At 56.6% G+C, this 27,983-nt stretch overlaps 1 protein-coding gene across 4 annotated transcripts; it reads right to left on the reverse strand.

The window, feature by feature from the left end:
• Positions 1 to 645: 645 nt before the first annotated feature.
• SLC8A2 (solute carrier family 8 member A2) lies at positions 646 to 27,794 on the reverse strand. Of its 4 annotated transcripts, none has more exons than XM_054588507.1 (10): positions 27,662 to 27,794; positions 22,746 to 23,436; positions 16,911 to 17,575; positions 11,453 to 11,875; positions 7,376 to 7,479; positions 7,203 to 7,220; positions 5,795 to 5,919; positions 5,420 to 5,509; positions 2,385 to 2,571; positions 646 to 1,045 (listed from the first exon to the last, which is right to left on the reverse strand). In XM_054588507.1, the coding sequence occupies exons 2-10, from the start codon at positions 23,418 to 23,420 to the stop codon at positions 669 to 671; spliced, it is 2,664 nt and encodes an 887-aa protein (XP_054444482.1). In that variant the 5' UTR covers positions 23,421 to 23,436; positions 27,662 to 27,794; the 3' UTR covers positions 646 to 668. The 4 variants fall into 4 exon arrangements, with proteins under 4 accessions (XP_054444482.1, XP_054444481.1, XP_054444483.1 ...); XM_054588506.1 differs by having other exon boundaries at positions 2,385 to 2,663; positions 5,410 to 5,509; XM_054588508.1 differs by lacking the exon at positions 2,385 to 2,571 and having other exon boundaries at positions 5,410 to 5,509.
• Positions 27,795 to 27,983: the final 189 nt, after the last annotated feature.

The following is a 27,983-nucleotide window of genomic DNA, read 5'->3' on the forward strand; positions in this document are numbered from 1 at the left end:
GGGGCGCTGGAATGTGAGAGATTGCAGGTCCCAGATATGCCCCCTCCAGCTCGGAAACCCCGGTCTGCTCCCCTCCCGTCTCCAAGCCTCGAGAATTAGCGTCTTCCCAAGGGCCTGAGTGGAGAAATCAGGGAAGGCATGGCCCCCTCCGCGCCCGCATCCGCCTGTTCCTTTCCTCTGCCCGCTTCCCGCAGGCCGCAGGCCGCACGCAGCGCCCCGGAGGCTGGGCCACGGGCTGAAAGCCCCGCGATCCTGCGGGGATCGGTCTCCTTCTCGGCGCCCCAGGGAGGGCTGGATTCTGAGGGCCTGGGGCACACAGGTCCGTCCGCGCAGGCGGCGGCAGCGGGTCCTCCAGAGGAAAGTCAAGGCTGGGTGTCTGGGGACAGAGGCGGTAGATTCTCTAGAGGGTCACGGAGAGGAGGGACGTCCAGGAGGAAATTTCCCCCGGGGTGTGGGCGGAAACTAACGGGGAAGGACGGGAGCTGTAGGTGACCGGTAGGAGGGCCCGGGCGGGCTTCCGAGGGGAAGGGAGGAGGCTGTTGGTGGGGACACGATCGATGCCCAGGAGGCAGGGGGCGAGCCCGGCCAGGAGGAGGAGGCCGGGGGGGCGGGGGGGGGGGGCGCGCGTGCCGCCGTCTCCAGGGGAGGCCGAGTCTCTGCAGGGGGCGCTAGAAGCCCCGGATGTGGCAGTAAGCCTCGAGGCTGGCGAAGAGGATGTAGAGGAACCAGAGGCCCAGGAAGAGCGCCGTGGTGGCGAGCTTGGGGCCGCGCGGGCCGCCCAGCTCGCCGCCGATGTGCGGCCGGCGCCGGTACAGCAGCACGGCGATGCCCACGAAGGCGAAGACGGTGAAGAGCGTGACGGAGAAGGCCAGCGTGCCGGTGCGCACCTCGAAGGGGCGGCCTTGCACCGCCCAGTACACGGCGGCCACCGACCAGGCCACGCCGAGGCCCAGGAACACGTTCACCGCGTTGGAGCCGGTCACGTTGCCGATGGACGCGTCCGCGCACTGGTCCTGCAGCGCAGCCACCTTGCTGGCGAATGTGTCTGCGGGAGCACAGATGCGCGCGGGTCAGAAGGGCTCCGCGGGCCTCCCCCAGGGCTTGGCGTCCACCTGTCCCGGCCTGGTGCTCTCCTCGCGTCTCGGTGATCCAGTCCTGGTGCGGGCGTGGTGCGGGCCCGCCTCCCACCCTTGTAGCCCTGGGCAGACTGTGCTAAGGGGCCTAGGACCTTGACCCCACCAAGGAGGCAAAGCCCATCACGACCCCTGTGCCTGCCCCCCTACAGCACCAACTGCCTGCTTCCTGAGGAACTCGCTGCCTTACTTCCACGGCATCCACTGCCTGCTTTCTAGGGGACCCACCGTCTGCTTCCTGTGGAACTGCCTGCTTTCTCTGGGGCTCACTCCCTCCCTGAAGTTCTTGGGACCATTCTCTGCATCCTACGGAGCCTGCTGCCTACTTTCTGTGGAACTTGCTGCCTGCTTTCAAAGCGAGTCACTCTCTGCTTCCCATGACCCCCACTGCCTGTTTGTCTACAGGCCTCATCACCCTGTTGCCACCAGGGTGGACAAAACAGGTGTTAGGATCCACCCATATGCAACCCCTTTCCTGCCAACTCCCCACATGGTTTCTGTCAAGCAGCGGCCTGGTTTCTATGGCCTCCATCAATTCCTGAACGTCTCTCTAATAACTCAGGTCTCTGGTGTGGAGGGCAGGCATCGGAAAACCAAGCAATCCCCAAGGGCTGCTTTCCGCAGGACCCGCCTCCTGCTCTTGGTGAACGCACTGATGTGGAAAACAAAGGCGGCAGCCAGCTCGGCCACCTGGTTTCTAAGGGACTCTCACTGGGGTTTGTTTGGGAAGAAGGGATCTTGGCCATTGCCTTACGGTGGGACATAAGCTGGAGTCTCTGAAACCTCACTGTCTTATTTGCATGGCAGCCCCTCCTTCAACCTCTGATTTCTACCCTGCTCCCTCCACTTCATTAAAGCCGCGAAATTCATTGGCCTGATTCCCGTCATGCGCACCAACATAGTTCTATGGAACCTTCCATCTAGTTTCTTGGTGGGGACGGGGGGGGGGGGGGGAGGAGAGTAAGGGAAATCAACATCTTGTTTCTATGGAATCCATCCTCTGTCTTCTACTAGGTCCCACCGTCTTAGTTCTATGGGACATTCCACCTGGTGGCTTTTGGGGAGGATCCCATTCACAGAGTGAACGTACACGGCTCCTGTCTAGTTTCTGTTGCGCCCCACCAGCCTATCTCTCTGGGACCGCCCACACGAGTGCTGCAGGGTTCCACCACCTTATTTCTGCAGGACCTATCTCCCTGCCTGGCTCGGCTGAGACCCTACCCCAGTACGGGGTCTCTGGGGGGGGGTTACCGGGGATGGAGGTGCCAAGGGCCACGAAGACCACAGCGTTGACAGAGTCCTTGAGGCCAACGGTGCAGCCAAAGTGGGAGGCAAGGTCCCCGATGAGGGCGGTGAGCAGGCCAATGACCAGGATGCAGACGCCAAAGCAGGCCCAGCCGTGGCAGTACTCAGTGGGGGGCACGCAGGCGAACAGCACCTTCCAGAACACCGTCAGGAAGTGCATGACGTAGTCAAAGCACGAAGGCAGCCGCTCCTCCCGGGACCCGTCCTCCTCCTCCTCCTCGTCCCCTGTGGGCACACGACCCAGCTGGGGCACACACCCATGCCTCCCTCCTCGCCTAGAGCCCCTGCTTGTTCAGCTTCCAGACAGCGAGTCCCATAAAATGAATCGCTTGCCCAGAGTCCCTTGAAGTTAGGTGTGGCCACATCCACAGCTAAAATCACTTTCCCAGAATCCCTTGCAGCAAGGAGAATGTACAGACCCAGGTAAAAATAGCTACTTTCCCAGAATCCCTTAAAGCTTCAGGAGGCCATAGGCCCAGCTGAAAATATTCAACTTCCCAGGATTCCTTGCTGTTAGAGGTGGTCATACCCCTACCTAAAAATATTCCTTCCCCCAGAAGCCTTTATAGCCATGTAGGAATATTAACAGGTAGAAATATTTGCTTCCTTAGATTCATTGCAGCTAATAGTAGCCGCATGCTTAGCTAAAGGTGCCCACTTTCCCAGAATCCCTTGCAGGTAGAGCGAGCCATTAACCCAGCTAACAGTAGTCACTCTCCTGGAATCCTTTAAGGCTAGCAACAGCCCTATTCTCAGATAAAAATATTCATTCTCCCAAAATTCCTTGCAGTTAGTAGTCCTAAGCTTAATACTTGCTTTCCCAGAATCCCTTGCAGCAGTGGCCATGTGACCCAGTCTGGCAATGAGGCATAAAGGGAGGGTTTCTAGAAAGCTCTAGCTTTCCTGATAGGAATGGGTTTTCTGAGCTTTGTAAAGGATGCCTCATCCTTGGAGTTGTTTGTGTCTTCTATTGTGACCAAATCTGACCCACCTTTGACCTGCAGGGACCTGTGTAATAGGAAAGCACAAATGACATGTTGTCTACCTTGCCCTAAACCGACAAGCATAAAGCAATGAATGAAGAGCAGCGAGCACACTTGTGTGTGCCGAGCGCTACATCTGGAAGGACTGTAACTCCTGACCAGGCACTCAGAGCCAGCCAGGGAGTAAATGCAGGCCAGCCACCGAGATATGAAGCCATTTCCATGGTCCAACCCAAGGACTCTCCGGATGTCAGCAACAGAGGGTACCTGGTGCCAGCTGAGGCAACGAGAGACTGATAGGTTCGGGGGTTCAGGTCACATATTCCTTTCCCACTTTTCTTAGCCACTTGCCTTGTTAAAGAAATAAATGTTTTAATGTGTAAATGTTTAAATGGTTTGTGTGGATTTTTGGTTCCGCATGTTATATCTCAAAGAATGAGGTTTTTTCTGTGACCCCAAGTAAAAGGGAATTGGAAACTGAAACTGGAAATTCAAACATAACATGTTGCCCCTTCCTGATCCTCTGCTTCCTCTTTCTTCTTGCCTGGGATATAGACTCAACACCTGGAGGTGAAGCAGCCACCTTGCAACCGTGAGGTCAAAAGCTGAGAAACAGAAGGAGAACGAAAGAAGGAGCCTAGGCATTTAATGACATTACTAAGCTGCTGCTAACTATTGTCTCCTGCAGATTTTCTTTTCTTCTGTGAAAAAAAACTTGTGTGCTTAAGCCACTTGTGGTTGAGCTTTCTGTTGTTTGCCACTGAGCGCACCCCTGACTGACTATAGCGAGACATGGATAACATCAAAGCATAGAGAACACTCTCCTATTTCCATATGAAGACTCAGCTCAGAAGTCTCCTCCTCCAGGAAGCTCTCCCTGACCTTCAAGCTGGGTCAGATGCTCCTGCAGCTCCCGGAGGTCCCCGTCCCAGCCCTGCCCACTCTGGGTTGTCACTCTCTTGTCACAGGTCTGTCTCCTCCACTGGACTATGAGCTCCATGAGAGCAGGGCCTGAGGTGTCATGGTCATCTCTTTGTCCCCAGCAATGTCCTGCAAAGGGCCGGGTCCAGGGATCCCTCAGAAATAGATGTCAAAGAACGTGGCTTCAGAGGAAAATGCCACTTCATCTGTATTAGGCCTGCAAGCTGAGTCTCGAGGTCTGCTCCCTGGCAGTTTCCCAGGGCCGAAGCCTGGTTTTTTGGATCCCGCCGCTGACCAGTTCCTTCCCAGCCACAATTTCTTGTGTGTTTTCTGTTCCCGCCAGACAGGCCTCCCTGAAGGAAAACTGATGTTGTGCAAGGGGCAGAAGCCCTGAGGTCCACTTCATCCCTTTCTGGATTCTCTGTGGGACTTCAGGCCACTCCCTCCTCTGTCCCTGTGTCTCAGTTTCCCCGGTCTGTACCATAAAGGACTGAGTCTGTGATCCAAGTGTCATGGCGTCTCTGGCCACAGGGGGGCAGTGAGAAGCCGTTTGAGGCTTAAGGAGGAAGGGAAGGGAACAGGGGTGGGGAGAGCTGGGTGCTGTGCTGTCTCCATGGCAACAGAGGAGCCCAGGCTCTGTCTGGGAAGGCCTTGCCATTTAACCTGTTTCCACCCTCTAATCACTAGACAGGAAGAGAAGGCCTGGGCGGGGACACCCCCGCCGGGCGCGCTGCCCCTCCGTCTCTCTGCGTGCGCCTGCCCCTCGCTCGGCCCTCTGCTGCTTGCTGACTGCATCTCTCCCCCTTCTCTGCGCCTTTCTTTCTCCGTGATTCTCGATGCACCTCTCTTTGTGTGTCTGTCTCTTGTTTGTACCTGTTTCCTGCCTTTTGTCCTGTCTTTTCCTTTTTGTCTGCCCCCGCTGTGTCTTGCCTGTTCTTTTTCTTCCCTCTCTCTGCCCTTCTCTCCTCGCCGCTCTTTCCCTCCCTCTGCCTTTCCATTCATTTCTCCCCATGTCTCTCTCCACCTCCCTGCCCTCTCTCTGCTCACTCTCCTCCCTCCCCACTTACCTGCGCTCACCGTAATTGCCTCTAAAAACTGCTCCCTCCATGAGTGGGTTCCAATCACCAAAGCCAAGTTCGTTTTCTTGATGAGTTTATCCACGGTGTTCTGGGGATGGAAGGGTGGGGAAGACGTCCCTGCTGGTGAGCACCCCAGGGGGCCCATGAGGGACTGGGGTGGGGGCCCACGCCCCATGCTCAGGGACCCCCAACCCTCCACACCCTAGAGCCAGGCTGGGAGGCTGAGCTGTCCATGGTGCTAACAAAGGGACCTGGAGGATGGTTTCCGACCCCTGGTCCCCCCTTCCCGGGACCCTCATATTCCATCCTCTCTTAGACGCCCAAGGAAACGACGCAGGCAAAACTCCACGAAAGTGAGGCCCCAGAAAATCACCTTAAAATCATACGACTCTTCGATGATGACCTCCAGCCGGCAGTTTTCCCCAAGAACCGGCTTGCCCATCTCTGCTATCCTCCGAGCCTCCTCCTCCTCCGCTGTCAGCTTCCTGTCCCCGTCCCCTGCAGCATGAGGGGTGGGAGTTAGACTCCAGGGAGGCCTGCCTAACCAGGCCTGTGGTGCCTCCACTACCCATCTGTGTCCTCTGAGAAGCTTCCTTGGTGAGGCCCTACAGACTGCCCCAGACTCCTCTCTGACCACCTTGTCCCCAGCTTGAATCCCAGCTCCCGTGGCTGAGCCATGAGGTTCAGTTTGTGGCCTCTGGGGTTTATGTGGTGGGTGCTGTGTGACCTTGGGCAATGCTTTAGCCTCTCTGTGCCTCAGGGTTCATATCTATAGACCGGGTGCAGTACCTACCTCACAGGGCGGTTGTGAGAGTTAAAAGTATTAATTCACGGGAAGTGTTTAGGATAGTGCCTGGGACATGGTAGTTAGAAATGCTATTTCCTTTATTATTATCACCAACATCATCATCGACATCATCAGCACCCCTGAAGGAGGAGGCCTGGTCTCTACTTCCAAGCTCTGAAAACATCCTAGAGTATGTTTGAGGGGCTGAAGAAGGGGAGACCCAATTCAGTACAAATCTTGAACCTAGACCTCCTATAACTGGACCTGAATTCACTTATCTCCCTAAAGTATGTTGATCCTTTGCTACAAACCCAGTACCACCCAACTCTGCCTCTCAGAAGAAAGCCACCCACCAGCCAGGCACACCCTCAGGAACCTTTGCCGAGGCAAGACAGGACTTTTGTGTCCATCTATTGGGAGTTAGGGCCTATTTGTTATACAGCAGCTTGAATTACTTACCGTAACTATTACAATGTTTAGCCCAGCCTTCATCACAACTCCAAACCCCAATTCGACTTTCTCTCTATCTCCAAGCCACTGACCCTAGCCCCACCTCTCACCCCAATATCAGAGCCTGGCCCCAATTCTAATTACAAATCTAGAAACCAACTTCCTTCTGAACTCTAACCGTGACCCAGTCCTAATCCTAATCTCAGACCCTAACCCCACCGCAGTCCTGATCGACCCTATGCCTGACTCCTTCTGACCCCACCATGAACCCAGATCAGATTCTATGACCCTCTCCCCCACCGACCTTAACTACAGATAAGACATGATCTTGGCCTCTGAACCCCTGACTCTAAACCTAAAATCCACTGGCCCTACCCACTCTAAGGCCAGCTCCAACCCTCACCCAGCCCCAATCTACCTTTATCTCACCTTTGACCTGCCTCAAACCTGCCCTGAAAGAGTAGCTTGAGGCCACCGCCCTCCCCTGAGATGCTCCCTCCAGTGTCCCCGTCTCTAGTTAAAGCCAGGAGGTAACTCCACTCACCTTGATTGAGCAGCAAAGCTGGGGAGAGACAGACAGAGAGAAAGTGAGACGGCTTCCCTGGGCAGCTCAGATGCCTGCGTTGGAGGACGCGCCCGCAATGGATGCCCCAACGGTCCCCGCACCCTGGACCTTTTCCCTCTCCCACAGCCCGCCCCTCGCCCCTCGCCCCTCACCTGAAATCCCTCGCTTCAGCCACTGCGGCTGGCCCAGCTCGATGAAGAAATTATCCTTTTTCTCATATTCCTCGTCGTCAACTATCTTCACCTGGAGAGTCTTCCTGAGCGGGCGGAAGCAGGACACTCAGCACAAGGCCTCTGCCCTGAGTCATCAGACACCTGACCTCTTGGCCACCCAGTTTCGAGAGCGTCCACAGCACCCCGCCTTCTGTAATCTCATGCCGTCCTCAAAACCATCCTCAGAGGAAGATCCCCCCTTCCCTCCCCATTTGACAGCAGCAAGCCCAGAAACAGCTGAGGAAGCTGAGGTTTATTAAAAAGCAACCCAAGGGATTCCGATACAGCGTCAGTTAGATTCCTCTGCTCAAGACATTCACAGGGCTCCCGTCTCACCCAGGACCCAAGCCAGAGTCCAGTGGCCCACGAGGCCCTGTGCCACCTGGCCCTGTCCGCTTCCTGGCTTCCTGGCCTCCTGCCGCCGCCCCCGGCTCGCTCACCCCAGCGGCATTGGGCTCCTCACGGTTCCTTGAACAACCAGGCCTGCCCCTGCCCAAGCCTTTGCACAGCTGTCCCTTCCGCTGAGAGCCCTGCGCCCCCAACTCCCCACCCCGCCACTGCCTCTGGTTCTCTGGCTCCCCCTTCTCTTTCAAGGAGGCCCCCTCCCAATACCTTCTCGGACACCGAAGCCCGTCCCTGCCCCCGCCCCAGCCCCCTTCTCCACTCTGTGTCTTCTTAGTTCGAACACACCATCTACTGTTTGTTTATTGTGTTTATTCTTTGCCGTTTGCCTCTGTGCATTAAAATTCAAGTTCCACTGCTTGGTTCATTTACATTCCCTGCTGTATCCCCAACGCCTAGAACAGTGCCTGGCACACGGCGCACCCTCCACAAACGTTTGTGAACTCAAATCCTTCAGTGCAAGAAGCCATCGGCTTCCTGCACTCTGTCCTCCTCACATCTGGAGGGTTAACTGAGTGCTCATTGATTTTCTCAGCATCCCCGCTGCTATGGTAACCAGGGGGTGGCAGGGGAAGAAGAGTCGGAAGTTATCCCTCCCCTTCAGGCGCACAACCCATCCCCTCAATCACAGACCCACAACCCCAGGAAGCGCACGCTCTGCCACTGGCAGCGCTTCCGCAGCAGGAACCGCAGGGCCCAGCCCCAGATCCCAGAAACACAAACAGCGGCCCACACCGTCAGCCGGCGGAGGAGGCGCAGCCAGTCACACCGCCTACGCCCGCGCGCCATCGCGCCCCGCAGCCGTTCCCTGTGCGGTGGCAAACTGCAGGGACCACATGCCCGTTAGCACAACGCCCCCATCACAGCCTCGGCGACAGGGCCAACCTGCAGACCCCCCAGTGGTTCCATGCAGTCTCTGCTTCCATAGCTCTTGCTCTTTAGGCCTTTGGGTGTCTGTTTATTCCATTCAATGTCTCTCTCTGCATCTCGGTCTCCCTTTCACTCTTCTTCTCTCTCTTCCCATCTCTCAGCCTCTCCGTGTCTCTATTTCCCTGGCTCTGGCTCTGGCTTTGACCCTCTCTGCTTTCCTTTTTCTTTTCTTTTTTTTATCCTCACGCAAGGACATGTTTATTGATTTTAGAGAGACGGAACAGGAGAGGGAGAGAGGGACACATCGATGGGAGAGAAACATCAATCGGCCGCCTCTCGAGTGCGCCCCGACCAGAGACAGAACCTGCGCCCTGCACGTGCGCCCTGACCAGGAGAGATCCAACGCGCAAACTTCGCGTTTGCCGGATGGCGCTCCAGCCAGCTGAGCCTCAGGGGCCAAGGCCTTCTGTCTTTCTTTATCTGTCCTCTCTCCATCTAGGTCTCTCCATATCGATAGAAAGGAATGGCGGAGTCAACGCAATTCAAGGAAAAGGCCCGCCAGACCCATCTCAATACACAAACGCACAGGTCGCAGCGACACCCATGCAAAGACAGACACACACGAGACGGTCGCGTGGGGACATACGCCCCCCTCCACCCTCACCGTCTCCTGCTGTCAGGGTATTTTAAATTTTCTGTGGGTGGAGAGAATGGCGGGCCCCTCGCTCGGGCGTGGGCCGGGAGCTGTCCGCGGTGCTGAAGCTCCTGGCAACGCGCGGTCCTCACAGCCTCCGACACGCGCGGGCAGCTGCCGACAGGGCGACAAGCTGCTGGGCTGGTACACACACCCCTCCGACCCTCCCGCTCCCGCAGACACGCCGCGATCCCCTGACACGCAGTGGCTGACGCGCACACCTACCGGCTTCCTAGCAAGCGCGCCCTCAGGGGACCCCGGAGGAGAAGCCCAGCGGGGAGGGGACAACGAGAGGGACTAGAGCGGGACAAGGGCAGGGCTTCCTGAGGTCAGAGGAAGAAGCCTCCCTCGCCAGCCCGCCGTGCCATCGCTCTCACGCCTGGCCCCTGGGATCCCTGGAAACCCCAATTTCCCGCGGGACGGCCTCTGGCCTCAGACCCCTCCTCTTTCTCCTGCTGTTCCCGGTCCACTCGCTGACCCACGGTCTTCTCCTCTCTGTTGCTTCACGAGCACCCCTTCATCCCTGGGTCCCACTGAGTGTCTCGCGGTCAGAACGCCTCTCTTCCCCTCCCGTGCGGTCTCTCTCCCTCCTCTTCCTCCAGGTCAGTCTCTCTCTCTCTCTCTCTCCCTGCCTCTCCGTGTGCACCTCCCTTTGTCTCTAGTCTCTAAGTTTCCATCTCCCTCACGCTCTCTCTCTCCCTCCTGTCTGTCTCTCCGACTCTGGCTGTCTCTCCGGCTCTCCCTCTCTCCATCGCTTTCTCCCTGCCTCCTCTATCTCTGTCTCTCTCTTCGTGCACCCCCCCCCGGACGGTGCTTTCAGGCCCCCCACCCAGGTTCTCACCCCAAGCCAGGCAAAGCGAAGGAGAATCCGGGACTGAAATATAAACCGGGACAAAGAGCTAGACACAGGGGACAGAGACCTAGCGATGAACGGAGGCCTGGAGAGAGGCTGCCCGGAGAGGGAGAGAGACGCAGAGAGGCCGAGGGAGACCGGGCGGGACGGAGCGCGCGCGGCGGGAAGCCGGGCCGAGGCCCCGCACGGAGGATGGGGGAGGAGGAGCAGCGCGAGAGCGCGGCGGGGGCCCGGCTCGGCGGGAGGTGCGTGGGCGGCGGGAGGCGGGAAAGCAGACGGGCGTGCGGGGGCGGCGGGCGGAGCGAGCCAAGCGGGCGGGGGAGGCGAGGCTGCCGGCGCGCCCGCGGGGACTCGGGCACCTGTGAGCGCGGCGGCCGGCGTCTGGCCGCGAGGACGCCCCTGGTTGTGTTTCGGGGTGCGCTTCGTGGGGCCGTACGGCGCTCGGGCGTGTGTGCGTTGTGTCGGTGTGTCTACGGACGTTTGCCTGTGTACCCAGCCCAGCGCCCGAGACTCCACCGCCTCGTTCCAAACCCCAGCCCTCCGTCGCCTCCGGTCCCCCTAGTCCTACCCAGTCTTCTCCCAAAGCGCCGCCCACATTTCCCTTGGGTCTCTCACTTCCCCGGGTTCCACCCACTACCCCAAGCTTCGCCCCCTCTCCTGATCCCCGCCCTCTTCCGCTGTCCCGGTTTCTTTCCTCGAGTCCCTGCCCAGGCTCCAGCCGCGCCTTAGGCCTTTTCTCCATTCGACAGACTCGCCCCCCATTCGCCCTCTTCCTGCTGAGACAGGACCCTCCCCTCATCTACTCAGGCCACAATCCGGCTCCACCAGCTGCCAAGTAAGCCCTCCAGGCTCCTCTGCCCAGGCCCTTATCCTACTCTCTTCTCACCTGCTGCTCACCTGCCCCTTCCTCTCCCAAACCAGCCAAATTCTCCCAGACCCCGCGCACGTCCCTCGCCATCCTCCTGGCCACACCCCATCACTCCTGTCTCCTCCTCCTTCTCTTCTGTCCCGCCCCCTCTCTGAGCCCTGCCCACCTCCGCTTACCTTTCCATTTCCTGGGTGCGGACCCACCAGGCCCCACCCACCCAGAGACCACGCCCACTCACTGGACCCTACCACGCATGCCCTTCCCGGGCGTGGCCCGGCCCCCTCCAACAGGCCCCGCCCCACCTCCCGGGCCGAGGGCCGGCGCTCTCACATGGTCTCGTCGTCGCCGAACTCGAGCTCGCCGCACGCGTCCTCGTAGTGCACACCGCCACCGCGCGCTGTGCCGTCCACCGTGCGGTAAGGGAGGCGCACAGTGCCGCGTGCGCCCGAGCTGCGCACGACGCGCACGTCCACGGTGCCCATGCACTCGCTCACGTGCAGCAGGCGGTCCTGGAAGGAGAAGATGCCCGCGTGGTCGTCGTCCAGGATGGTGACGGTGGCCAGCAGAGGCGCCACTAGCCGTCCTTTGGGCCGCCCGCCGCCGTCGGGCTCGAACATGCCCTGCGCGTCTCCCACGCGCAGGTTCAGCAGCCGCACGAAGAAATGCTCGTCCTCCTCGAAGATGTCGTCGTCGATGATGCCAATGCGCAGCTCCTTCTGCGTCTCGCCCGGCTTGAACACCAGCGTGCCCTCGCTGCAGCGGAGGAGCCAGAAAGAAAGGGGTGAAGGGCGGGCAGTCAACGGCTTGGGGGAGGGGAGCCGGTGCAGGCTTCCCGGAGGCGGGGGCGGTGCCGCGGGAGCACTCACAGGTATGAGAGTGGACAGGCATTAAACAAATAATACTGAGTCGGAATCAGGATGGGCCTCCGGCGGGGAGGGGAGTGGAGGAGGCGGTCAAGACAGAGTTGGCCCCCCCACTGTGGAAGGTGAGACCAAGGCAGGATTCCTGGGGGAGGCTGTGACGAGTGGGAGTTCTCCAGGCAGAGGGAACAGCACATGCAAAGCCCCAAGGTGGAGTGGGAATCTGGAGGGTTCCATACTGAAGAGTCTCAGACCTTAAGTTCTGTGGGGGGATCCTGTTAAGTTGCAGCTTCTGGTTCAGTAGCTGCAGGTTTCAAAGCCCCGCGTTTCTAACTAGCTCCCAAGGGGTGCAGATGGTCCTGGTAAGTGGACCGCACATGGAGGAGAGATGCAGGATCCAGAATTGACCTTGTCACACTTCTGACAAACACCCCTGCGTTGCCAGGTACCCCCGAGAGAAAGACCACACTCCCCCACTTGGCCTCACTTATTCACTCAGCAAACAGTCCCTCAGCACCTGCTCAGCACCAGCCTGCGTCTTCATGGGGCTGACAGCGTCGTGGCAGAGCCCTATCACAGTGACAATGACGCATGTAGTGATTTCATTACAGTTGATTCATTCAACAAATATTTCCCGAACACCTGCCGTGTGCCAGGCGCTGTTCTAAGTGTTGGGGAAATAGCAGCGAAACCAGACCAGAGAAGAGTTCTCGCTCCAGTGGCACTTCTGTCCTGGTGCGGGAGATGAATAATGAACAGGACGCCAGGTGGCCACGGTGTGAGGGGGAAAGACAGAGGGAGAGTGAGGAGAGGGTGGCGCGTTTGGGTGGTCAGGGAAGGTGTCGCCAAGGAGGTGGCACTTGAGCAGAGACCTGAGGGTGGAAGCCAAGTGGAGGATATCGGGGGAAGAGTATGGGTGTTGAAGGGAACAGCCAGTGCAAATGTCCTGAGGAAGGAGCGGGCCTGCGGTGTCTGAGGGGCAGTGGAGAGGCCAGCGTGGCTGCCGTGGAGGGTGACAGATGATGGCCCAGAGTAGGGAGCAGGAGCAGATGTCAGAGGCCTTCGTGGGCCCTGAGGAGGACTTTGGTGATTACTCCAAGTGACAGGGAAACCCTGTGAGGCCTCTTAGCGGAGGAAGGGCATGAGCTGTCTTAGGTTCAGCGGTGTCAGCGGTGTAAGTGTCTGAAGCACACGCCAGATGCCCTATAATGGGCGGGGGAAGGAATGAGGCAGTGACATTAGATCAGTCAGGGTGAAAGTTTGAGGGGACAGGGAATGAATGGGCCCCTCCTGGCAGGGCTGCAGACATCAAAGTGGCTCTGGGTTGTGAGTGCACCTTGAAAATCTTCCATTGTCCCTCCCAACCCCACCCACCGTGGGTTTCAGCTCTGGCTTTGGAATGGGCTACATGATCGATGGGGGTTCATTATCATTACTATTATCACTTTCGGAAGAAAGGGTTCCTGGGCTCCAGTTCCCCAAGAGGAGCCCAGCCCTGTGGGAGGGGCAGAGGGACCCCCAGGTTCTGGCAAAGTGACAAAACCTGGAGCGGGGAGAATAGCGGCTCTTTGATGCGGAAGCCCGCTGTCCACGGGGACGCGTCCGTGGTGCCTAAGGCGTCCAGCCGTGCGGGCCAATCTGCTCCAAGCTGGGCCGGGTCCCATGCTAGCTGCGTGATCTCAGGCAGTTAGGGTTCTGCAGCCCTCTGAGCCTCAGTATTCTCATCTGTAAAATGGAGCTAATAATACTGTCCACCTGATGGAGGCGTTACAAGGCTGGGTTAATACGGGAAAAGCACTCCATGAAAGCTGGCTAGTAGTATTTGCATATGAAGAGTAGAATCTTAGAATCGTAAAGTTATAGGACGTTAGAAATGCAAACTTGTCAACAAACAAGTGTTGCTGAGGATGTGGAGAAAAGGGAACCCTTGCGCGCTATTGGTGGGAGTGCAGATGGGTGCAGCCGCTGCGGAGGACAGTCTGAGCGCCCTCAAAAAATTAAAAAATAGAACAACTACCTTATGACTCACCAGTTCCAGTTCTGTGTGTTTAACTGAAGAAACCCAAAACACTTATTTGAAAAGATATATGCATCCCTATGTTCATTGTAGCATTATTTATAATAGCTAAGATATGGAAGCAACCTAAGTGTCATCAGAAGATGAGTGGATAAAGAAGATGTGGTGCATATATATACAAAGGAACATTATTCATCCATACAAAAGAATGAGCTCTGGCTGGCATGGCTCAGTGGATTCAGTGCTGGCCTGTGAACTGAAAGGTCACTGGTTCGATTCCCAGTCAGGGCACATGCCTGGGTCGCCAGCCAGTTCCCCAGTTGGGGGTGTGAGAGAGGCAATCGAGCAATGTATCTCTCACACATCAATGTTTCTTTCTCTCTTCCTCCTTCCCTTCTCCTCTCTCTAAACATAAATAAACAAAGTCTTTAAAAATTAAAAAAGAATGAAATCTTCCCATTTACGACAACACAGAGGGACCTGGAGGGTATTATGCTGAGTGAAGTAAGTCAGAGAAAGACAAATGCCATATGATCTCACCTATATGTGGAACCTAAAAACCAAAATAAATGAACAAACAAAACAGGAGCAGACTCATAGGTGCGGAGAACAGACTGATGGTTGCCCGACGGGAGGGCAATAGGGTAACTGGGCGAAAGGGGGGAGGGGAGGCCCTGACCAGTGTGGCTCAATGGACTGAGCACCGGCCTGTGAACCAAAATGTTACCAGTTGGCGTTCCCTGGGTTGTGGGCCAGGTCCCTGGCTGGGAGCGTGCGAGAGGCGACCAAGTGATGTTTCTCTTGCACACTGGTGTTTCTCTCTGCCTCCCTCCCCCCTCTCTAAAAAATAAATAAAATTTTAAAAACAAAAAAAAGAAAAGGGCAAAGGGATTAAGAAGTACAAGCCGGCAGTTACAAAATTGTCACAGGGATGTAAAAGCCTGGGAAATATGGTCAATAATATTGTAATAGCCGTGTATGGTGCTGGGTGGGTACCAGACTTATCGGGGGGATCACTTTGTAAGTTTAATAAATGTTTAAGCACTATGTTGTACACCTGAAACTAATATAATATTGAATACCAACAGTAACTGAAAATATTTAAAGAAGAAATGTAAACTTCAGAGTTGGCACAACGTGGTGATTTTGGCGCCATCTTTACCAGTGAAACTGGACATCACCCGGAAGGGGACACGTGGGTGTCATGTGCCTCCTGGGCACCGAGGAGGACACAGCATCACGTCCATGGATTCCTGCCCAAAGTGCATCAGCTGACGCTAGCCACAAGCAAACAGTAGACGGGAGGATTGTTCGGTAATTGGCCTATCATCTTCAAAAGTGTCGGGGTCACAAAAGCCATAGAAAGGTGGAGGAGGGACTGATCCAGAATGAAGGAGACCAAGAGGCATGACAATCAGACACCATGTGTGGTGCTGGGTCGGATGGGAAGAGGGGGAGGGAGTGAAAACACAGCCACAAAGGATGTTACAGGGACAACTGGGGAAACACAAACATGGACCGTGCGTCGCGTCATAATATGGACTCAGTATTAAATGTCCCGAGTGTGACAATCCTTTGTGATTATGTAGGAGAATGTGGTGGTTCTCAGCAGGCGCATGCAAGGCCATGCTGTCTGCGACTCACACAGAGTGCCACGGTTATTAATATTATATATTAAAGCAAGAGAGGAATGCAGTCGGGACAGAAGACGAACGATTCTTGCATCGGGGGAGGCACCGGCTGCTGCGTGATGGCAGAACCGAAGGTCTTTGAATAGTTCAGGCAGAGGATGGCAGGGAGGTGTGACGCGTGACTTAGCAGGTGGTGCCCGTGAAAAGCTCAGCCTCTCACACTCTCTCCCCGTCCTCCGCTTTCATCTTCGTAGCTCTTACCCCTTCCTGATATTTTTCCGGGTTCAGTGTACACCTCCTAATTCCCATGAGGACACTGACTCTCTTTGGGCAGGGACCCCATGTGTTTCAGTCACTGCTGGCCCCCACTGCCCAGGTCCCTCTCTGACACAGTAGACGCACGGCCAGTGTTGTTGTTATAGGAAACTGCGCGAGACATGCGTATCAGTTAACAAACTACACTGTAAAGCTCCAGTTCTTGAAAGAGTGTGGTATGGAGAGAATTACCAAGGATGAAGAATTTTGTGGGCCACTGGAGAACAGAGGCGGTATCTTGTTGACTGTTTTATGTTGAGCCACGAACAGTACCTCTGGCCCACAGTAGGTGCTCAGTAGGAACTGCTGGGCCAGGGAGGCCCGCCGGCCCGCCCAAAGGGGCGTGGGCAGAGGGCAGTGAGACTGAGCAGCGTGCAAAGGGTCTGCTGCTTCACGGTGCAGCCAGAGACCTGGGGACAATTCGGGCACTGTCACCCTCCTCTTATCCTCCTTAATTTCCCCACGTAGCACTTACAGTACCTGATGTTTATATGTTTACTAGTTCATGGCCTTATTGCAACTGGAGGGTAGGAACCTTAGGTGTCTCGTTCACCATGATATACCCATGGCATACAGTAGGTGCTCAATAAACATTTTTACTTTAGTAATGGGGTGGGGGCGGGGTACATCATGAACACAGTGCGGTATCAAGCACGAGAACCCACAGGTTACAATGGATGTGGGGCGGGGGGGCGACCCTGGGGGCCGTGGACACTCGGGTTCTCTCATCCGGCAGCACGTGCCAAATGCCTGGAACAGTGTCTAGAATGACATAGGCGCTCAAGAGTGAATGAATGAATTGAATGAATCCTGCAGGTCGGCCCGCAGCAGGGTAAGGGCGGGCGCCGGAGGTAGCCAGGAGGCCCGTGAGCCCGGAGTCAGCCGGATGGCGGGGCCTACACTGTGAGAACAGCGACCCCTGCCTCCCCCGCCGCCACCCCCCCGCCCCGCGCCCCCGCACCCACCTGTACTCGTAGTCGGAGCCAGCCTTGGCCGAGCCGTCCTCGGTGCGGTAGTCCACGTAGAAGGTGCTGTTGCCCTCGCCGCCTTGGCAGGTGACCGAGAGCAGCACGGACCCGCAGTTCTCCAGGCAGTGGTAGAGGCTGGGCTCGAAGAAGATGCGGCTGGCGCCGTCGTCCTCGTCCTCGCCGGGACCCTCGGCCGGGGAGGCTCGGCGCGACGCGTCCGCCGCGTGTCGCCGCAGCACGTTGCCCGCGCCGGTCATCATCCGCGTGGCCTGGATGCGGTAGAAGGCCCGGCTCTTCTGCTGGTGCAGCAGCGCGTAGTAGTTGGCGATGCCCACCAGCTGCTCCAGGTCCTTGTCTGGGTGCTTCTGCTTTAGGTCCTTGAGGATCTGGATGACCTCGCGGCGGCTGGCGTCCAGCTCGCGGGCCTCGGCAGGGCCGGGGCCCAGGCCGCCCACCTCGCCTGGCACCTCGGCGCCCACGAACGTGCCGTCCAGCTCGATGCTCTTGGGAGGGTCGCCCTCCGCGCCGATGATGATGCCGCTGCGCGGGTCGGTGCGGTAGCGCTTGTACACGTACTTGTAGAAGAGCAGGCGCTTGTCGGCCATCCAGGCGAACACCACGCACACCGGGAAGAACACGAGGGTCAGCAGCGCCTCCCACACCTGCGGGCGGCCGCGGGTCAGGACCGACCGCCACGCCGCCAGGGGGCGCGCTCGCAGCCGCCCGCCGGCTCTCAGGGTCGGTCTCCCCTGTCTGGGCCCCTAACCGCAGCAGGTGCTCCCCGCGCACCCGTTCCCCATCTCCTCGCGTCTCTGCCCATCTCAGCCTTCCGTCTCTGCCTCTCTTTGTCTCGCCCTCTCCCTCTCCCTCTTTTTGTCTGCCTTGTCTCTCTGTATCTCCCCATCTCTCTCTCCATCTAAGTCTTTGTCACTTTCCTCGCCTCGTCTCATTCCTTGTCTGTTGATTTTTTTTTTATCTTCCCCCCTCCTCTGTCTCCCTTTCTTGTTACCTCTTGTGGCGCCTCCATGTCCTTTTATAAATTTTGTAGATACCTATCTCCTTCCCATGTGAGATTCTTCGAAGTCTCTCTGTCTCTGTCTGTCTGTCTGTTTCCCTGACTCTTTCCTGGCCTCCTTATTCATCCACCTTTTCCCACGCTGGGAACCATGCCCAGCTGCCCAAGTGCCAGGAGCCCAGATATTCTCAGCCACCACCAAGGGAGAGCCCTCCCTGCGCCCAGCCCCAGCCCTTGTGGGGGCAGAGCTGGTGACTCCCGGCCTCCTTCCGCATCCCCTCCTGCTTTGTTCTCCCTGCTCCATTCCCCACCCACCCAACCTGGGAGCCTCCACTTCTCCAAACCCCGGCCACTGTCCCGTCTGGGGTCTGCGCTCTGCCCACCTCCTCCCCAGATGCTCCCAGGTCCCCCACTACCAGGGAATACAGCCCTGGCCGGGCTCTCCTTCCTTGGAAGTTGGCCCTTGGGGACAGACTCTGATTCTAAAAGAGGCACAGTTTGGCTCCTTCACAGCCTTGGGAAATGAGTTCCCATGTTTACACACTGCCTCCCCGGAGAGGCGAGCCAGGGCTCCGTTTGGATCCTGGGATGTCTGGCCTACGAAGCGGGGGCATCCCCAAGGCTGAATGAGTTATGTGCCCTGGCACACAGCATTGTCGGTTCCTGACACAGGGAAAATACTCAGAATGTGAAATTACCACAGTTGTTATTATTACTATCATCATTACTAGTGGCATTATCTTGGGCTCGTTGATGTTTGGGACTCAGTCCGCCCGGGACTGCATAAACCTAGGTACACAGGAAATATCTACCAACACCTTGAAGATCCTCATGTAGACTCAAATGTTGCCTTTCTTGTTAAAGATAAGGAAGAAAAGATTAAAGAGTTTTTTTTTACTATTAGATGGCCCCAGAGGAATCTTAAAAACGAGTCTGATAGGGAAAATATCTTTTAAGATCCAATCGTTTCACATCCTTGTCATTGTGTTTCCTGATCACTCAGGGAAAAGGCAAGATTTGGAAATAGTAAAACTTCACAAAAGCCACCAGGTAGGTTTGTGAAAAGAAGTGAAATTTCCTGCACAAGCTGTGAATGAACCTTCAGCCTGTGTTCACTGAACTAGCTACTGTGTATATTGCAGGGGATTCTCTCTTAATCAGAAGAAAATCCCAAACCCCTAAGATTGGCTCTCCTTCCTGCAGGTAAATAAAAGGAGATTCTAGCCCTGGCCGGGTGGCTCGGTTTGTTGGAGCGGCTTCTCAAACACCAAAAGGTTGCGGGTTTGATCCCCGGGCAGGGCGTGTGCGGGAGGCTACAGATCAATGTTTCTCTCCCTTTCGAAAATCAATAAACATCCTCGGGTGAGGATTAAAGACATAAAATAAATCATAAAAGGTGATTCTAGCAGATTCCCATCTTCCTTTTAGAACACTCACTGCACAGGGACATGTGGACTCCTTTGGGAGTCCTCCTTGGGAGAGGAGCGAGACAGCTCAGGCCGCAGTGGACAGGAATGCCTCAAGAGGTGGTATCAGAAATCTAGGGGTGCTGCCCTGGCTGGGGTGGCTCAGTGGGTTGAGCACTGGCTTTCGAACCAAAGGGTTGCTGGTTCGATTCCCAATCAGGGTACGTGCCTGGGCTGCAGGCCGGGTACCCAGTACGGGTGTGTGAGAGGCAACCACACATTGGTGTTTCTCTCCCTCTTTTTCTCCCTCCCTTCCCCACTGTCTAAAATAAATAAGTAAATAAATAATCTTTTTAAAAATTAGAAGAAACAATAAATCCAGGGGTGCTGATGGGTTGCCACCATAATTGGGGAGGAGAATATGATCTTGACCTGGTGACATCCAGCCCCTCATAATACAGAATTGTCCCATGTCCTTCCTGAATTTGGAACCTCCTACTGGATATTCACGAGAGTGAAAACCCTGCTTATAATAATTGGAGTCTAGCCCTGGCTGGTGTGGCTCGGTTGGGCAAACCAAAAGGTCACCAATTCGATTCCCGGTCAGGGCACAGGCCTGGGTTGCAGGTCTGGTCCCCAGGAAGGACATGTACAGAAGGCAGCCTATCAATATTTCTCTCTCACATCAATTCACATCAATGTTTCTCTCCCTTTCTTTCTCCCTCTCTTCCCCTCTCCCTAAAATCAAAAGTAATAAAAAAAAAATTGGAGTCTAGTATTCAACTCTGTCTTCTGTATGTATGAGGTATTTTCCTGTAGGGTTTAACATATGCCGAATACACTCATTTTTAACCTTGTGGTTGCCTGCTCTTCTGCTTGAATCCTGAATCCTCGCATAGAATGGTCTCTGATCTTTTTCTTTCTTTTAATCCCAAACTTGTTCTTTCTTCCCCCCCCCAAAAGGATTTTATTTATTTATTTTTAGAGAGGGGAAGGGAAGGAGATAGAGAGGAAGAGAAACACATTGATCAGCTGCCTCTCACAGGCCCCCAGCTGGGGACCTGGCCCGCAACCCAGGCATGTGTCTTGAGTGGGAATCGAACTGGCGACCTTTCGGGTAGCAGGCCAGAGCTCAGTCCACTGAGCCCCACCAGCCAGGGCCTCACCATGACTCTTAATGTGCTCATGCCAAAGCATCTACATGTGAAAATGCACACTGTCTCATGAGAGATTATTTTTCTTTATATCACAGTTCAGGCATTATACCAACTTAGGAAAGCCAACCACTTAGGCAAGTTCAAGTTCGTCCATGAGAAGAACAGCTCACATTCACTCTGATCCTGGCTGGCTATTCTAAGCCCCTCCACATGCAGCTATAGTTGATCCTCATGGAGTCTTCTTAAGTTAGTACTATGACGGCCCCCCAATTACAGGTGGGAGAAACTGAGGTACAGAGCAGGTAAGGAAACCGCCTCAGGCCACACAGATAAGAAGCAGCAGAGGTGGGATTTGAACCTAGGCACCTAGTTCCAGGGTCCATGCACCAAACTCTGAGGCTAGAAGACCTCTCTCTTATTATCTGAGAATTTAGTATCAGCAGATTAAAGGGGATATAATAAAATATTTATTAGTAAAAAAAAAAAAGGAGCCTTGGGGATGAAGGGTCAAGAACCAGCAGGTCTAGTTCAACCCCTTCCATTATTCAAATGTGAAAACCGAGGCCCAGAGAGGGTATGGGCTTTGCCTGAGGTCACACAGCCCTTCTGGAAAAATCCAGAGCCAGACCAATGTTCTCGCTGTCGCAGTTCACTGCATTTATGAGGGATGGTGATGTCTTTCTCTCCTGCCAGTTCCTGCAGTTACTCCACAGAAATGTCCCATAAGTCTGGTCTCTGTTACTCTCAAAAGGATCCTCTGTGGCTACTTCTCCATCCAGAACCACGAGTCTTCCACCCTCGGTTCCCTGCATACATCACAGCCAGCTTCTTCCCTGGGGAAGTCTCTCCTCCGCCCCCCCAACCCCGCCTCTTACCCTGGCGTTTGAGATTTGTTTCCCAGTTTTGGTGTAAATCCTCATCAAAGACCATTTAAAAAACCTGAATCAGGGGACCATCCTTCTTAACGGTGCCTGAAAACGGTGATGCCTCGCTCTGTCCTTTTCACTGTGGCAGCCAGGAACCCCAGGGCCGCAGTCACGGTCAACCATAGGAACGGCCGCCCTCCCTCTCTCATCCCTGTCTTCTGGTGCCACCGGCCCTGTGCCTCCTCGTCCCTCTGTTCTGCCTTTATATCATCATCTGCAAAGAATTTTCATGCTTCTACCTTCAGATCCTTCCTGGAAAGAAAGTATAACTGGCCAAACCTGACAGATATGCACGAATAGATTACACATGTGTGAAGGAATCCTAGGTAGCCTCAAATAAATTATGCATGTGCGCAAATGAATTAGGCAGGCCCATAAATAAATTATGCAAATATAGACGGCAGTCTCCGGATTGTGGAAAATAGATTAGGCAAATGTCTTAAAGGAAGACTCCACAGTATGCGGGTTAAGACACTGGACAAATGAGAGGCAAATGAGTACGTGAATGTGGGTGTAAATTATGCAGTTGGGTCTCAATTTTGCCTCACTATTGGAATAAATTATGCAAAGTGGTCTTTGCTGCGGACCGGGCTTATACCTATGCTGACTGAGTGTAAATGACAGTGAGGCGGTGTAAATTACCCTAACAACGGAGGTCAATCATGAGTAACGAGTGAATGGTGCAGACCATGACCGTGTAGCTGGTGAACACAGAGTTCGGTGACGCAGATGAGGGCACATGTCTGTGCGCGTCCACGGGTGAATTATGCAAATTGCACCAAGTCACCCAAATCAATTAGCACTGTCAGAAAACACAAGGCCAGATCATGCAACTGTAGCAGGAATTGTGCAAATGGGGGATGTCTTATTGCCAAAGTAGCAATAAATAATGCACTAAAGCAGGGGGAGTAGGAAAACGTGAACATACCTAGCCAATGTCTGGCCACGCTGTGAATGGCTGTGTGCCTTCCACAGATCACAAGGACTCTGTCTGCGCACGTGGCGCCCTTGCGAGAGTTAACGGCTGTCCTTTCTGGGTGGGCATATTGCAAATGGCACCCCGCTCGGGGCTGATGAGCCCTTTCCAGGGTCTGCAGCACCATCTAGACATGGCTTGGGCGCACCCACTGGACTCCGGCCCTGGCTGGCCCTCTCCAGCCCCAAGCTCTTGCGCAGTGCGTGCCCCGCACGACACAGCGGGCGGCCCTCTCTGCTGTGAGCATGCATTTCTGCAGATGCAGGAATCGCCTCTCCAAGCCCCAGGAACCACCCCTCTGGATTTGTTAGACGCGCAGGCACCAAGGCGGTGTCCAAGGGTCCTTGCTCACCTGGACCACTCCCGGGGAAAAGACGGCAAGGATGAGATAAAGCCAGACGTAGGCGAAGATACTCCAAGAGGCAGTGACAAAGAAGACCCTCAGGTGCTTGATCTTGCGGCTCTCGCCGGCCGGGATGACGTAGATGCACACGGCGATGACCACAAACATGTTGAAGGCCGCGCTGCCCACGATGGTGCCCGGGCCCAGCTCGCCAGCCTGGAAGTTGTGGCCGCAGACCTCGATGACGGACAGCAGGATCTCGGGCGCCGAGGAGCCCAGGGCCATGAGCGTGAGGTTGGACACAGTCTCGTTCCAGATGCGGACGGTGCCCACGCTGGTCTCGCCGTTGGCCTTGGTGATGGTGATCTCCTTCTCCTTCGACGTGATGACCTCGATGGATGCCATGAAGCGGTCGGCGATGATGGACACGCCCAGGAACATGTAGACCATGGCCACAAAGTAGACCACGGCCCGCGCCGCCTTGTCGCCCAGCGATGGGTCGTCGGGCTCCCAGACAGGCAGCAGGACCCCCGGCTGGCAGCGGTTGGAGCCCTGGCAGACCTCCGTGCTGGTATCACTGTCATTGGTGGGGGGAGGTGGCAGAGAGGGGGTCGGGGTGGCTGCCCCCGAGCACGGGGGAGCCCCCAGGAGGAGCGTGAATCCCACCAGGGCCAGAGGAGCCATGGAGGGTGGCGGGGGCCTGCGGGGGGAGAGGAGGAGGAAGACTGGGTGAGGGGAGCCCGCCGCCGCCTGACACGCAGGAGTTGGGGCTTGTGGGGGGTGCAGGACGAGGGCGCGGCTGTGAGGATGGAGACCAAGGGAGACGCAGACGTGGAGACCAAGGGAGAAAGACACAGAAAGGTGAACACAGACGCACAGCAGATGGGATTGTCACTTGGTTTAACCGCTTCAGGAAATTATAGCTGAACATTGTGAAAACTGCGGTTCAGCAATTCCGCTCCCAGGCACGTATCCAAGAGAAACGGGTCATGCGTCCACCAAGGGACACAAACGAGGGTGTTCACAGCAGCTTTATGTATAACAGCTGCCATCTTGAAACAATCCAGATGCCTATCCACAGTAAAATGGAGAGAGACGGTGGGGTGGGGAGGGCGGCACACCGTGGAATATTACACAGCACTGAAAAGGGACCGGGCTACCGATACACCCAATGACACAGATGAACCTCACAGACATGCAAACACTGACTGAACGATGCTGTGGGCAAGGCAAGGGGCTGGAGGTGATTGATCAGGCAATTCTAAGGTGTCCAACTTGGTCTCAGCATGCTCCTGCTTGGAATCTGGAACGTGGAGGGGGCTGGGGCGTCTGTGTGTCTGTCTCAGGAGGGGCTGGGGAGGGGCCGCTACAGGGCCTGTCGCACGTCCTTCCCGGCAATGGGGGCAGGCGTGTCTCTCCCGGACCCCCAGTCTCAGTAAGGTACGGAATCCCTTAGCAGCTGGGACACGTGAATGCTGTTTTGGGTTTTATGTCCCGTTTGTGGGTGTGGGGCCTCTACTGTTTTAATATTTCTCTTCTTGCCTCTGGTCCTGGGTTCGAGTGGCTATTTCTGTCTTCCCTAGGTTTCCTTTAAAGGTGCAAATCAGTTTGCATCTCTCCTCTGCTCAGCAGCCTCCCTGGCTCCCTCCTCGCCCAGAGTACCAAGGCCCACTGCCTGGCTCCCCAGATCTCGCGCGATCTGGCTCCCACTCCGCCTCTGGCCTTGTCTCTCCCTTCTCGCTCACTGAACCCCAGCTACACTCCCTCCTCGCTGGTCCTCCGGCACACCGGCACACCGGAGAAGTTCTTGCCTCAGGAACTTTGCACCTGATGTTCCCATTCCTCAGACTCCCTTCCCTACAAAGCCACTCCCTCTCCCGCTTAAGGTCTCCACTCAGATGTTGCCTGCCCTGCCCATTCCATTCAAAAGGATACCAGCCCCCTAGGGGGAGTCCCCAGCCATTTCACCGATGAGAGGACCAAGGCTCAGCCAGGTTAAACAACTGGTCCAAAGTCTCCCAGCAGCAGCTCTCTGGCTCCCGATTTCTCTCTCCAAGAGTGGCCCTGATTTTCAGCTCCTCAGCCCTGCACCGCACTGCCCCCCACCCCGCCTTGCGTTGCCATGGTAACCCAGTGGACTATAAAAAAAGAGAACTGAGAGAGGAAGGGAGAGGCCCTCCTGGCCTCCACCAACCCTGACCCCTCTCTCTCGGCCACCAGCCTCATTTCTCTCAGCACCTTCCATTTCTCTCTGAAAAAAGTTCTCCTCGGAGTCTAGCCCACAGCCTGCTCCCAACACACACCCACCTACTCACGTACTCCCGGGCTGGGAGCTGGCTGGCTCCTCCTGGAGAGAGGGAGGCAGCCTGTTGGCAGAACCTCCGAAGCTGTGTGTGTGTGTGTGTGTGTGTGTGTGTGTGTGTGTGTGTGTGTAGGCGGGAAGAGGGGTGATTCTTAAAGGGCCACTACACAATTAGCCCTCATCGGCAAGTCCCCTAATGATACGTCTAATTAGCAGCCCCCTAATTAGCAACGACTTAGGCATAATTACAAACCCACCAGGATCCAAAGCGAAGACTCATGCTCTTCTCCCTCCCTCCTCCCCAGCTTTCGGGAGGAACAAGGGCCACCTGGGAGTCAAGCATCCATCTAAAGCATCTAACTCCCTCCCTCGTGGAAGGGCCGTGGCCCGCCTGCGAAGTCCCCCCTCTGGTCTAAGCAGCTGCCCCTTCCTCTGCAGCTCTGGGGGGGGGGGCAGGTTTGGCCGCGGCCATCATGCCTGCTCTCCTTGTCCAGGGGCCGGACAAAGCACCCTGGTTCCTTCCCTCTTCCTCAAAAACCCGGCTTCCCCTCCCTGAGGCCTGAGGGGAAGAGAGAAAGCACAAGATAAATATTTGTGAAATGAACAAGCAAGAGGTCCGAGCCCTGTCACCGGGGACAGCTGGGCTCCCCCTCCTCGAGGCTCCTGCCTCGCCTCTCTCCGTCCACCGGCAGCTCGGAAACCTGATCTGGGTCGAGAATCCGGGGGCAAAAGGATCGGGTTGAGGCCAGGGTGGGAGCCCGGCGGGCAGATGGCTGACGCTGTCCCCCGGGGCCAACGCTCTCCGGTGGGCTGGTGGCCAGCTGGGTCATCAGGAGGGTGGGACTGCAAGCTCAAGGGGGGCTCCAGTCTGGCAGGAGGGAAGGGTGTGCTTGCGGAGGGCGCAGGGGCTGCCAGCTGCCCCTGGAACGAATGTGGGAGGTGGGGACCCAGGCTTCTGGACGTGCACGCTTACTGCTCCGGGGTGAGCCATGCAGGGTCCCAGCTGGGGGACACCCCCCCCCCACACGAACACATGCACACACACAAACACGCACACACACAATCCCGGTGCTTTGATACGCCGGATGGGTGCACTGAAGTCCAGGAGGGGAAAGCCCTTGGCCAAGCCACACAGCTTCAAGTCAGGGGCAGAGCGGACGGAAACTCAGCTCGTGGAACTCCTAAGCTGGCGCCCTTTTTAACCCATTGGGAGCCCCAAGTGGGCACCTGAGGACTCACGCCATCGCAGCGTGGGCTGCGGACTCAGGTGCACACCTCTCCCCTTGTCACTCACTGTCACCCACCTTCCCTGAGGGCCCCCTTCCCTCCAGGAAAGAACAGGATGTATTGGCCAGGGACCTCTAGACTCAGAAGGGCCCTCTTGGAGCCACCAATGGGTGGTGGAGAAGCTTTTGAGATCCATTTCCATAAGGAGACAGGTCTGAAGTGGACACACCATGAGTGGGATGGAAGTGAGGTGACAGAAGGGGCTGGCCTGGGACCTAGTGCTGTGCCTGGAGTAGGGAAGGTGCTCAGAAATTGTCAAGAGGCTGAATGAGTCATGATGGACAAACAGCAAGAGGTGTGGAAGTTAGACTGCAGGCAGGACCGGACACTCCGTGTGAGGAGGAAATGGGGAGGTCAGAGGGGAGAAAGGGCTAGCCCAGCCTGTACTACAAAGGGCACCAGTTAGAAGCAAGGACTGGCCTCAGAATGCCAGACACCAGCCGGGAGGACGGAGCTCGGTCTTCCGGGGAGGGACGGTGGCGCTGGCTGGGTGGATGGGAGGGAGCTCGTCTGAAGAAGGGAGAGGAGTTCGGGGACTCCGCACCTTCTGGGGGGAGTCCACTGGGCAGGGCGGATCTTGTTCCCCCAGGTCTCCCCCTGCCAGGGGTGGGGACAAAGGTGTGCAGGAGAGTTAATGTGCTCCTGGGGAGAGGAAGAGGAGAGGAGGAAGAGCAAGGCAGAGACCAGACACTAAGAGACAGCGGGAGAGGGGCAGGGGCAAGGAAGACAGAGGAAGACACACGCTCTGACGTGGGGACAGAGAGAGACACAGGAAAGCTGAGACAGTGGGAACACACAGAGATGGCGAGAGGGGAAGGCGGAGAGAAACAAGGACTTATATAGAGACGGAGCGCCGGGAAGGCACAGAACGACCCGGCACGGGGAGGCACGGGGAGGGGAAGGGGAGCGGAACTCGGAGAGACGGGCGGACTCCGCCGGACAGGGACCCCTAGGAGACGTGCCGCTGAAGAGGAGACCCAGACACGGGAAGCGGAGGGTGGAGGTGGAGCGCACCAGAGGTGGGGGCTGGGGCGGGGGGGGGGGGGGCTTCCCCAGATGGCGTGGGATGCTCTCGCCCCCTTGGCGCCCGAGAGGGGCACCCCCTCCCCAGCCCGCCACGCTCCCTGGAACGCAGGAGGCATGAGACGTCGGTTGCTGGTGGGGCCCCCACCCCACCGAAGGGCGCTGGTATCCCCCACCTGGAATATGCAGCCCCCCACCCGCCATGAATGAGTTCAGGGAAAAGCGGCTCCGGGCTCCACAAACGCCCCCCTCCACCAGCCTGGGGTGACACTGTGGTTCCCTCCAAGCCCCCACCTAACTGAGGGTCTCTTACCTGCAGCTACCGCCTGGGAAAGGTCCCCCCAGCACCGGGCGGGCAGTGGTGGGTGACTCTGCCCGAAAGAGAGAGACAGAGACAGAAAGAAAGAGAGGGAGAGAGGGAGAGGGAGAGAGAGAGGAGCAGGAGACTGAGAGGGAGAGCCGGGAGAGGGGAGGGAAGGGGACCGCGGGAGGAGGGGGGGAGGGCCTGGGGGAGGGGGGGCTGGCAGTGAGGGAGGAGGAGCGGTGGAGAGAGGGAGGAGAAAGAGGCGGGGAGAGGGAGGCAGCTGGAGGCGGGAGGCTTGGGGAGGCGCCTCTGCGGGAGGAGGTGGCCCCAG

Source organism: Pteronotus mesoamericanus, unplaced genomic scaffold (genome assembly GCF_021234165.1).
Source record: "Pteronotus mesoamericanus isolate MK-2021 breed Mesoamerican mustached bat unplaced genomic scaffold, CSHL_Meso_final scaffold_137, whole genome shotgun sequence".
NCBI classification, from domain to species: Eukaryota; Metazoa; Chordata; class Mammalia; order Chiroptera; family Mormoopidae; genus Pteronotus; species Pteronotus mesoamericanus.

Excerpts from the sequence above, each read along its gene's own strand:
- SLC8A2 (XM_054588506.1), bottom strand. The coding sequence starts at position 23,420 with ATGGCTCCTCTGGCCCTGGTGGGATTCACGCTCCTCCTGGGGGCTCCC. Across the intron at positions 7,480-11,452 it reads TTCGGCGACGACGAGACCAT|GAAGACTCTCCAGGTGAAGA; the intron begins GTGAGAGCGCCG and ends CCGCCCGCTCAG. Across the intron at positions 2,664-5,409 it reads GGCAATTACGGTGAGCGCAG|GGGACGAGGAGGAGGAGGAG; the intron begins GTAAGTGGGGAG and ends GTGTGCCCACAG.